The sequence below is a fragment of the Montipora foliosa genome, chromosome 8 (genome assembly GCF_036669935.1).
Source record: "Montipora foliosa isolate CH-2021 chromosome 8, ASM3666993v2, whole genome shotgun sequence".
Classification (NCBI taxonomy): Eukaryota; Metazoa; Cnidaria; class Anthozoa; order Scleractinia; family Acroporidae; genus Montipora; species Montipora foliosa.
In genome coordinates, this window is record NC_090876.1 from 19,344,695 (window position 1) to 19,357,205 (window position 12,511).

General features: G+C 35.4%; 1 protein-coding gene across 1 annotated transcript in view; it reads left to right on the forward strand.

Annotated features, from left to right (window-relative positions):
- The window catches only part of LOC137968966 (rho GTPase-activating protein 21-B-like), a 36,741-nt gene continuing 24,230 nt past the window's right edge, over window positions 1-12,511 (forward strand). The window contains exons 1-3 of the mRNA XM_068815458.1: window positions 1-755; window positions 6,423-6,578; window positions 6,906-7,044. Of these exons, the coding sequence (XP_068671559.1) occupies window positions 729-755; window positions 6,423-6,578; window positions 6,906-7,044 (322 nt within the window). The 5' untranslated portion in view covers window positions 1-728. The remainder of the gene's footprint in view (window positions 756-6,422; window positions 6,579-6,905; window positions 7,045-12,511) is intronic.

A 12,511-nucleotide genomic window follows, 5' to 3' on the forward strand; every position in this document is an offset into this window, starting at 1 on the left:
ACGTGACTTATTCCACAAAGACAAAGTATAGAGTATGAGAGATAAGTTGTCTAAATTGGACATTTTGGTCGTCATTACTATTAAATTTGGATGTTTGAGGGGAATCAAGAGCTTCTTCAGACTGCCTTTCATCGACAGGTTGCTTTTTGGCTTTTGCCTCAGTGAAATTTGTCGCTGAAACGTGCAGCATTTTTTTGGTGGAATGTTGTTTTGAACGGATTTAAAGTTGTCTTGATTGAAGAGTGCTTACGGTCTAAGCGTCAAAACCCGGGTGAACATAACCGGACGTGTTAGCTGAATGGCTCTACATTGACGCCCAGTAAATCGTTAGAGGGTCGAGCTGCAAGACGGTAATTTTCATCACGAAAGCAACTGAATTTTATCCTTGTGGGAGTAAAGGTTGTTGGCTGTGAAGGTCGGTGAATGTGATGATACTTGGTATGTCACTGATATTACAGAACTACTTGGGATAATGGTCCTGCCCTGTTGCAGTTCCAGCTTGGATCTGTGATTTTGTGTGCGGTACAAGATCTTTTATTCCAGACCTTGGTCTCCGCACTAACACCAAGTGGCTATTACATATTCGTTTCACTGGAACAAGCGAGCAGTTCGATTAAATTAACTTCTCTTTGGAATCGGCTATCGACAAGGCAATTTTTTCGTCGGCTTGTTGTTTTCCATAGGAAGTTGCTCGAAATGGGTTAAGCTTATCCGTAGCTCAGAAACATATGGCTTCTATTAGAGAAAAACATGAGGTAAGCTGTCTCAATCCTTGTTATTTAAGCGTTAATGTTACAGGTTTTTGTTGATACAACTCAACAATCGCTGTATTCCCAAACATTGCAGTTTTTCCAGCGGGAGATGGAATTCCTCAGCACATTGAATTCCGATCTTCTGTTGTCACAATTGACTCCCACAAATTTTATCCTTTTAGGGAAATTAGAATTGATTTCAGAGTCTAAAAAGTTTGATTTATTGAGGTCAAAAATTATGCGCAATTATTGCTTTTCATTTTAAATTCGAAAGGCAGTGAAACCCAACACGAGCTTTCAACAACTGTTCTTCGAACCTGGTTCCAGAAATCAAGTGCATTCCTTGAAACTTGGGTTAAGCACCCAGGTTTGTTCGAACCAGGAGATGAGCACAAATTTAAGTCGTTTATTGAACTTCGGAACCGACTTGAAAACTCGTGTTTATGTTTGTATTCATCGCGGTTTTTGTCATAAGAGACCGAACTCCGTGAACACTCGATCGTGGACCTCACGCGAGAGTTTTGAAAGGGCAATCCGCACGCTTTTTGGCAGATATTGAAAATTTTCGGAAACGTTTTCTTTGATCTTGCATTTTGGAATGGTAGTCTTAAGACTTAAGCATTCCTTTTAGAGCACACATCCCCTGTCAACACAAATCCCACGGAAGCACAAATTTCGAACATCCGAGGCATTTAATATGAGTTCCATAAACACATTTTTATCGGTAAAGATTTCACATCCCAACAGATTATAACAATGTTATTTACATTTCTGTTTTGATTCTACGATATTAATTATCATTCGAGTCTCGGCTGTTCCGGTTACAAACGCTGTAGTTTTAATTGATTTCTTTCGCACAATTTAATGTAATCGTTCGTCCATGTCGCAGATTTTGTTTCTTGACCTCCCATCCGTATTACAATTGAACAAAAGTTTCACGCACTAGCTAAACACGTTCACCGTATTGTTAAAGACGTTGAGAAAGACTGCTCTCTTAGAAGTCATTTAATTTTTTGACAAAAATTCGGGGTCATTGATTTTGTGTCATTGAAGGTTTTTCAGTTGCTCATTCATTAATTAAGTCTTCCAAAGGAATTGTAATAATTTGCATCAAGTCTACATTTGACTGTCCTTCATTTATTTTTGTATCCTCTTATTTCTTCAACAGATTCTTCACAATTAAAAGAGACTCTTAATTTCAGTCTTTCTAAGCTCTTTATTTAAAAGGTTTTTATAATTAATATAGGAGATTTGGGTAACACGCAAAACTGACCTTCTGCGTTTTTTTCATTCAATATTTATATAATTTTCTTGGGAAGTGAAATACATGTATATTTTAAGTTTCTAAGTTGCTTTCTTTAAGTTGCCTGAGTTGCGTTGTATTTCTTGTTTAAGAGTGTTGTTATGAAGTCTTGCTTTGAAAACAATGCTTGATTGTTGCCCTCTTAAACTTGAATGTGATCTAATGGCGTAACAGTACTACTTATAGACCTGATTCATAAATGGCGGCCAATTTATAATTCTTTTGTCGAAGTGCAAATTAGCCTACCAAGACTCGATACGATGCAGTGAATTGAAAAGAATTCTTACTCTAAAATGAGGCTTGGTAGGCTAATTTGCACGTGGACAAAAGAATCATAAATGTGATCGCCATTTATGAATAAGGTCTATATATCATGCAGTTGAAGTAATGCCATTGTGTGGCATATTCTGTGGCTTGTGAGTCAAATGCATTGTCAAGTACACGTTTCTTTGCATGGATTCTGTCATTAAATTCCTTCCAGGCATTTAACAGTTAACAGTGGGCTCCTTTTGCATTTTATAATATTTATTTTCTTGGTCTAGGCAAAGTGAGAGGGCACCTTATCCTAACCCAAAGTTCAAAGCCCCTGAAAACAGCATAGTTAGCTATGGTGAATTGTATTAAATTAATACTACTGGTAAAAAATTCCTGAGAAGTTACAATGGGATCCCTCATGAAACTGAGTGTTTCATTGGCTTCTAGTCGGAGGGTTAAAGAACAAGTCACTTCATTTATGTTGGTGAACAATGTTTTGATAGAATGATGTCTTGTCAGTGATAATAATTATTATTTTGATAACTGTTCTGCCAGTAGAGTGATTATGAATATCATACTTTTTGTATGGTTAGCTGAATTCTAAGCTATTGTAGGTGTAAAGTGATTTGAGAACTAAGACTTTTGATGAGACTACTGTACGAACTATTTTGGCTAGAAAGTTGTCCCACCAAGCGCTAGTATGTCCAGGTCTAACCCAAAATCGTTGAGGTCTTGGCGGGCAACACCAAGTCGTTTCAACCTTCCACCTCTTGACACAGGTAGTGAAAGTACCCTAATAATGTTCTGCTACCTTCTGGAATAGACAGCTTAAAGAAATAGCAAAGCTAAATTTGCTTGAAAACAGGCAATTAGGTTTGAAATAAGCCCAAGTATTAAAGACAAGAAAGTGAACTGCCTGTCTGCCATCTTGAATACGTTAAATATGTAGCGCAGAGTGGATTGGAACTGATAGTGTGGCGTCAGCGTTTTCAAAAAGGTCAGTTTTTGTCTGTCCCCACATACATGTACATGCGAAAACATTGTTTTCCAAAAGTTCCACTCTGGAGAACGTTTTTGAAAAGTTCCGATTTCAGTGATCATTTCAACAGATACGCGTGGACTGAAGCCGTATCTGTAAAGAAAAAGTTGCATTTTCAAATGAAAATGCCATAATCAGAGTTTTGAGCACAACACGGAACACACTTGCAACTTTCTTGTTGAGGACTGAATTTATGTTGGTCACTTTTTGTGTCGATTCAACAAAAAGCAAAGCAAATTCCTACATTTTTCTTTATTTTGTTGTTTTCTTTTCTCAGCCATAGCAGATACGATGTCTAGCTATCTGTTTGGTGCAAATAACTTATTTCTATTTTCATAGTTCTAAACAAAGTTTTTTGTTTGCTATTTTTGGCATCAATATAGTACATGTATTTAGCTCAGTTCATGAGTATCCACCCTCAAGACAAGCAAGTGGTTACATGTACTTGTACAGTGTAGGTACATACATTTCATACCTCAAAGCAATAGAATTTACAAGTCTAAATTTTTGAAAAACAAATGTTGAAAATTAATCTGTAGAAATCTGTATATACATGGCATCTGACAGGATGCGGCGATGCGGATCTGCATAATTCCCTAAAATCAGCATCCTCTGCATAATTACGATTTTTTTAGCATAAAACAGAAGAAATGCCTGATATTAGTGATAACGCAGCTGCTTACCATCCTCACAAACATAGAAAGCCAAAGATATTGACTAATTTGAAGCGCTCATTTTCTTGAACATTGAAGAAAAAACGGCATTTTGTTCACAAGATGAAAGTTCGTAAGCAGTAAAAAAAGGATACAACAAGATATGATAATTTAGCCCCAAGTTATAGTCGCAAGTTAATTGCATCATTTGTAAAAGTAGGGACAATCATTGTGATGAAGTTTCACAAAACATAAGAGGAGCCCGCAATATGTATGAGTAAAAAACTGCTGAAAATGGTGAATGATCGAGGGAATTAACAGGTCGTGTCCAACCACATAACAATTTTGCTCCATATCTCCAAATTGAAATAAAATTCATGATGAGGAAAATCATTTTTTTAATCCTTTTATTTATTTTAGCAAAAGTTTCGGCAAAATGCCAATTGGTCGCAATAGTAGCAAGTATGATAAATACTGTAGGAAACAGACAACTTTTTTAAAAGACATTTTTCGGCATGCTTATGCCATCATCAGTTTAATGAGTTCCTAAGTGTGAACAGTTTTAAAGTGTACGGGTAGATGAAAAGATTATTACAACATGACGTAATACAAAAGCGGGTACTATTTACAGCGTGACACCAATTGCTAACTGTTTTCTTTAAAGGGTGAAAGCTGGTTGCAAAGGGGAAAAGATTCCTTAGTTGGATTTTGTAAATATTGTTATTAATTTGTAGCAGTCATTTAATTATAGATAATTATTGAAATGTTACCATATATTGTTGCAGGCAGAAATAAGATGTGGTAAAATTGTCTCAAACAACCAGGGAGGGTTTGATAAGGGCCAGTTACTAGGCAAATTCAATTCCATTCCAACGTTCTATTAGCTAACGATGATTTGCGACACTTTGAAACATTTTTTGCAAATTACGTACGTAAAGTAAAAAGTAAAGTCTCTGCTTACGAACCAGAAGGCCAATTATTAGGCCGTCACTTATCTCCGGTTTCATTAGCATGAAGCGACTACCCTTTAGGAGTATTTCTACTCCCCCCTTGGATGGGATGCTAGTCCATCGCAGGGTTACCCCCAGCATTTCGCCAGTACCCATTCATACACCTGGGTGGAGAGAGGCACCGTGAGAGTAAAGTGTCTTGCCCAAGAACACAACGCAATGTCTCCAGCCAGGACCCGAACCTGGACCACTCGATCCGGAGTCGAGCACTCCAACCATGAGGCCAACGCGCCTCCCCACAAATTACATGCAAGAGCTTCTTAATTTTTTTAAAAGAATACTGGATATATTTAATTCTTGCCTTTCAGACCATTTTGTTTCCATAACGTTTATGTAACAGTGGGTTACATATGAAGAGTGTTAAGATTTGAAGATTGGTACACTTGTAGTTGTTGAGTTTGTGTAGTGTTCACTGAACTGGGTCAACGCTTTTACAGCAAATGGTAAATGTCAGGCTAAGAAAGTTGTTTCATTTAAGCTGATTTCGTGCCTGTTACAATGTATATACAGATGTTGGGCAACTTTCATGTATCAAGGGAGAAAGAGCACTTAGGATAAGAGAATTTTCAAGCTTTTATTAGAAACAACAGCCTGCCATTTGCTGTTCAACTCAACATTCCCTTGTTGGAGCTGTAGACTTGTAAAATGTATCTGTTTTTCTTTGTGTTTTTTCTACTGCCACCGATCAAACGAGTGGTTGCAAAAAGGCAGTATTCTGGATGGCGTAGATTTTGAGTTACGAGATTCTTTCAAATTGTGATGCGTGTCACAATTCAATCATTGAGTCAGTCAGTCAATCAATCAATTAATCAACTCACACAAACACAACAAACAGGAAAGTACAGTAACATGGCAAAATTAATCATGACATAATTTACAAGAAAAGAAGAAAAAAAAGTTGGTAAAATAAAAATACACTCTGTATTAACTAAAAATATCTGTACTAACTAAAAATAAGATCTTGAGAAAGCTGGATCGAGAAGAAAATGATGCCAAAGGCTCACTAGTTTAAGAGTGCAATGCTTGTGTACGCCACAGAATTAATATGCGGCAAAGGGGTTTTGGGCTTTCAGACTAAACTCGCGTTTCACATATGTAATAAGCTGCATTCATGTGCACGCTGAAGTTTTAAGCTATTGAGCCTTTAATGTCGCATTTCAATTGGTCAGTTTTTAACATGAGTAATGGCAGACCGTGAAATCCATTTAATACAAAAATTGAACGGCTTTTGGATAGAAATCAAAGCTCAAAATTTGGCCTGTTAGGTGTTAAGGAAACACACTTCCAAAATCTGAAGAAAAAAAGGAAATGATTTTTTTGATCACAGGGGCACTTTTAAATTACATGTAATAATGCCTGTGTGTTCAGTGGTGCAATAACAATTGTTAATTTCTAGTGTGTTGTCCCTAGGAAAGTGTAGTCGCTTCCCCACAAGACATCAGTGGCAAACCATCCTTTCTGCCCCCCTCCAAGTTGGTCAGCCTTCAAAGACAAAGCAATGGCTTTGGATTCACTCTGCGGCATTTTGTTGTGTATCCTCCAGAATTGATTAGAAAATCCAGTGAGGTGAGTTTATCCCAGAACACGAAGACAATGCGTGTAATGAAAGACTCCAGACAGAAAACTCTAAGAAAAGCTTTATCTCAAATAATTTAATGAAAGAAAACACTTCCACAGAATTTACAATGTAGCTTCTACAGTTGCCGCGGTTTAGTGAACAATTTGCTTGTGTCAGTTCACGTTACCATTTTCCATTCAATTTCGATTAAAATAATCCTAATAATTATTTTCAAACTCTCAAACTGAGGAAGTGGCTTATCCATAAGTTCAGTGTTTATGCTGCAATGTAACTTTACTTTGTAATAATTATTGCAATTGTCGCTTTCACTCCAGTCTAGTCCAAGTCCAGGTGTGAATGGCATTGATCACCATGTTGATGATGTCGAACGCCAGAAAGCAGAACCTATGGATACTGTCTTTGTCCGTCAAGTTGCTCCCAGTGGACCTGCTGACAGGGCAGGGCTCTCTACGGGTAAGCAGTCGGCATAAGATTTTCAACAAGTGTAGCGGTTGCATTTTCTGAGTTTCACCTTTGTGGTCCCAGGTATGCGATTTGTTAGTGGACGTTGAACTGAAAGTCTGCCAGGGTACATGCTATTAGCCTCCTTTGCAGACTTTCCATAAGCTGGTCACATAATCTTCCTCCCAATGAACCTCTGCTCAAACAAAACATACATCCTTTTCCCTCTGTTAGTGATGTCATATAGAGATAATAATAATAATAATGATAATAATAATGATGATGATAATAATAATGATAATAAAGCCTGGCAACAAGGTTGTACAATAGCAACATCATTAAAGATGGCACCACGCCATTGTGTAGGTTGTGTGGCAAGTTTGTTGAATCTGTCGACTGCATCACATCTGGCTAACCAGAACTTGCCAAAACAGAGTACATGTACATGCATGTACATCCAAAGGCACAATAAGGAATGAATGAATGAATGGAGACTTTATTTAACGAGGGTTGAACACTTAATAGCCAAAGGCTAATAAACGTGGGGCCCTCAAAAAATAAAGCTGTGAATACAAATAAAAATTATAAGAAAGGTAAAATTATAAGAAAGGCGAGTGTATCAATAATTATTACAATTACAATGTACACTGTAAGTTAAAAACTTAAATATTAAAATTTTAATCCTAAAATGTTCCAAATGTTGCTGCGCTGTAAAGACTGTTTTAAATAAATTACTTTTTAAGGACTTAATAGGGTCTAATTTTCTGGTATTTAGAGGCACATTATTCCAAAGTCGTGCTGCTGCTACAGCGAAAGAACGGCCTCCTTCAGTCTCACGCTTATAATAAGGGCAGATAGAATTATAGCTGGCATACCTCGTGCTTCTGTTATGTTGTGTATTGTTAATTACTAAGTGGTCATTGAGATAGCCTGCAGGAAGAGAGCCATTTATGCGCTTTTAAAAAAAATAGCACATAGGTTAATTTTACTCTGTTCATAAAAAGGCATCCATCCCAACTTATTAAAAAGTGTCACAGAGGGGGCTAGGCGGTCAGCATATAAAATAATCCTAGCTGCACACTTTTGTAATTTCAAGATTTCAAGATCCTTGTCACATGACGACCAAATGACATCAGCATAGCTCATTACCGGGCGAATAATGGCATTATAGAACAACAATTGCTGTTTAAGTGGCAGAAAGGCTCTGATTTTACTCAAAACACCTATTCGCAAGGCAAGCTTATTGCAAAGGTTTTCAACATGACAATCAAATGAGAGTGAGCTATCGATTGTTAAACCCAAAAGCGTAGCACTTTTAACATTTACGAGCCTATTTGCAGCAACCATCGCAAAGACACTTGGTCTTTCAGTTCTTGCGGGTGCAGCTTCTGAAGGAGCTTCACAGCTAGTCAAAAATATATGAGGCAAAGTAGTTAAAACAGGTGGTTCCATTGTGCCACAAAACAGAATGCATCAGTTGATTTCATATAAAGATTTGTTAAATATGAAACAAAAAAAACCTCCTTCATGCTTTGCAAATGGAAAAAGCCTTTCCTATAAAACCAACAAAAACACAATGTGGTGGATTTTTGGGTGCACTTAAGCTTCTTGCTAGCATTGGTATTCCACTTGTTGTTGAGGCTATAAAAAAGGTAACAGGTAATCGAGCACCACGAATTGGACAAAAAACATTAAACAAAAGTAAAGGAGGATTAGCTCCACAAATTGGTTTACCAAAAATACCACCTCTGTTTTTTAGCTATCTACCATACATAACAGGTCAAGGTGTTAAAAAAAAGCCAAAGGAAAAAAAAAAAGTCATGAAAAGGCTTACTATTAGGCCAAAACAGTCCATTCAAAAACATTCCTCTTCTCAATATACTACTTGGAAACCAAAATTTCATAAAAATATCCCATTAACCAATCATGATCTGTTAAATTTGTGTGAATATTTAAATATACCAATCAATGAGGTTTTAAGAAGAGATCAAACTGTACCTCATAACCACAAACAAACATTCATGTACAATTTTGACCCAGCATATATGTCAGGAATCCATTGGGTTGCTACATGTACTTACACTGTATGTGAAAAATGGTATTAATTATTACGATTCGTTTGGCATGCAACCATTTCAGGAATTGGTAAACCATGCTAAAAATAAAAAACTAACATTATTACATCAAAACAGTCAAATACAAAATATTATGACAACAATATGTGGTTACATGTAGTACTTTTGTTTATACTTTTTAAATGAAATGAATAAAGGCAATTCATATTATGATATATGAAAAGTATTTAATATCCATGATACAATGGCTAATGAAAAATTTATTGAACAGTATTTTAAAAATATCTAAATTATATTATATATAACTAAATGAAATCGCATTGTGTTAAACAAGAAAAAACAAACCGAATGCATTAAGCCATTTGTGGCTGCAAACAAGCAAAGAATGGAAAATCAATGTTTTATTACACTTGTGCTGAATGTGGTATTGAAAAGACGTTTAGCAAATGGACAGGAAAAGGTTTTTTAAGCGATGTTGGTAAAACAGCAGCAGAATATTATTTTTAACCAAAGGAGTACCTTATCTTCGTAAAACAGCAGTTGAAATGGGAAGATATTATGCATCAGAAATGTTACGAGACCCAAAATTGCAAAAAAAAGCAATTGACTGTGCTTTGGATAAACTCAATCCAGTGATTCAAAACATAGGATCACAAGCTTTGAATCAATAATATTGTCAACAAAGATCAGACCAAAGAAAAAATATAAAACAAACAAAAGATTTAGATGGAAGTGGTTTTGATTTACATAAGGCTATTTGTAAATTACCAAGACCTCAATCAGGATTTACTTTTCGTGGTCATAAATAAACTGGACCGTATACATTGTAATCCATTAGAACAACAGCTCAAATATGATCCAATTACAGGTGAAATACTTGAAATATATGATCAACCAACAGGACCAAGTGATGCTATTGCCATGCAGCATGATGTCGATTATAGTGTTTGTAAAGATGATAGAAAATGCAAAAATAAAGCTGACAGGAAAATGGTTCAAGCATTAGACAACATACCATATAATGAAAGACAATGGGGCCATTGGTTAGCTGGAAATGTCATCAAGTTGACACAAAACAAAAACTTGGACTTGGGCTTGGATACACATCAAATTGGACTGAAGAGATATTCCCAGTCCAATCACTTACAAAGTAAAGGATCTTAATGATGAAAAGATAAAGAGATCATTTTATGAACCCAAATTGCTAAAAGCCAAACAAGATGTATTTAGAATTCATGAAGTCATCTGGAGAGACTACAAGAAAAAACTAGCTTTGGTAAAATGGAAGGGATATAGCGATGATTTTAATTCTTGGGTTCCACTGAATGATTTGACGGATATATGAAAACATTTAAATGCCATAATTTTAGCATAAAGAATATTTTCTAACATACATGTAAGAGAATAAAAATGAGTCAAAATTCAAGCATCGATTTAAGTCAATATTCAAATGATTATAAAAGCGATGGTCAATTGGATCAATATGTCAATGATAATAGTCAATTAACAATATATGAAGACAGCCAATTAACTGAAAATTGTCAATTAACAGATGTTATTGATAGTCAATTGGATCATCGCCAACTATTTCAGCCATGTGCCCGCGTAACGTAAGCGGTTTCTTAGAAATCTAATTCTCAAAATGGCGTCAAATGTTACAAAGAAATGTATGGAGAGGTTTTGAATATTTCAAAAAAGTGGATTAAAAATTGCAGATGGAACATTTGCAGGAACGGGATGCCATCATAACGACTGTTGTCTGTGCTCTGCTGTAAAAAATACAATGTATAACTTCAGGCAAAAAGAAAACCCTTCATTTTTTCTATGCTTTGTCTTGAGGTGAGCGACCCCTTTAAGCCTTACAATAGCTGGCAAATATACAAAAATCCTTAGAATTAAAGACAAATACCTGTGTGGAAACCCACAGTTGACTCTTTTCTTGACCCAAACCCAAAATATGAAGTCAGCAGCAAAATGTTTGATCCGTCTGTTTTCCCTTGTAAAGAACGCAAAAAACGTATTGAACCCTGCGAACAGGAAGAACAAGGTTCTACTTACAATATGGATGTCCTTCCCGAGGTACCGCACTCATTCCGAGCAAAATTTTCCAGAGAAACTGCGTAAAGTATGCCATGTTTGGTATCAAAATTTTCAGCAAGAATTCAGCTTTCTAGTCTTTCTGGGATAGGTGTTACAGCATGGTTCTGGTCAGCAGTTAAACGTGTGAGCAAGTTCACTTCCGGTAGTGTTCATGGTGGATTTTGCACCGAAATTTAAAAAAAAATAAACATAAAAATTATTGTTTACATCGCATGAGCTATAGTATTTCTGAGACCTCTTGAGATGTCTGATTTTCTCGAAAAATCAGCCTTATCCCGGTTTAAGGAATCTGTGAGTGTTTCGATCAATGAAAGTGCTAAAACCGCTGCCAGTTTATGGGCGCGTAATGACCGGAATAGTTGGCGATGATCAATATGATTTAAATGATAGTTTTATTAATGATTCAAGTCAATATTTGTCATCACAAAGCGAATATTTACCACCACAAAGCGATTCTTCTCAAGATAGTGTTTCTGATGGTGAAATTGATAAAATAAGTTACCCAAAATAAACGGGTAAAAGGATATTAAAAAAAACTTATTATAAACATATAACAAAATGACTGAACAACTAACATTAAATCAATTAAATGAAAAAAAAAAAAAGATTAATGAAAAAGTTGATATATTGATAAAAAATCAAAAAGTAGAAGAAATAAAAACATTACAAAGTTGTTTGGATGCCCATATATTTGATTATAAAATCCATCAGCAGCAGCTTGCAGATGCCCGTAGAAAAATTGATATGGATTTTCTGTATGAAAAATTTGAAAAACATCTAATTGATTTTTATAAAGAAATAGAAATAATTATAGATTGTCATAGCGAATGTTGTGATCCATTGAGCTGCGATACCTTTTTTGACCTTTGTGACGATTATTTTTAAATTATGTCAACGTTATACTTAACCAAATAAAAAAAAGAAAACGGAAAATCTACCCATTTTCCGACTGGGATTGCCATACGGCAACTCAGTAATAAAACCTTTAATGAATTGGAACAAGAAATGTTGGATGGGAATGTACAATTTTAAATTAAAAAATATTTTCTGCATATCCCATATCAAAATAACATAGAAAAAACAATTGAAGATAGATTTAATACATGTACATGTAATTTATTTGGGTTAAAATGCTTTTAAACAACATATAAAACAATGACTGTTTAAAAATGATATAAAAAATTATATAAAATGAGTGATATAAAAAACAAGCTAAAAATTCATTAAAATTTTTTTACTGTTGTTCAACTAATTAAAAAAGAGGTAAAAGCTGTTAAAACTGTCTTTCAAGTTTCTAAATTAAG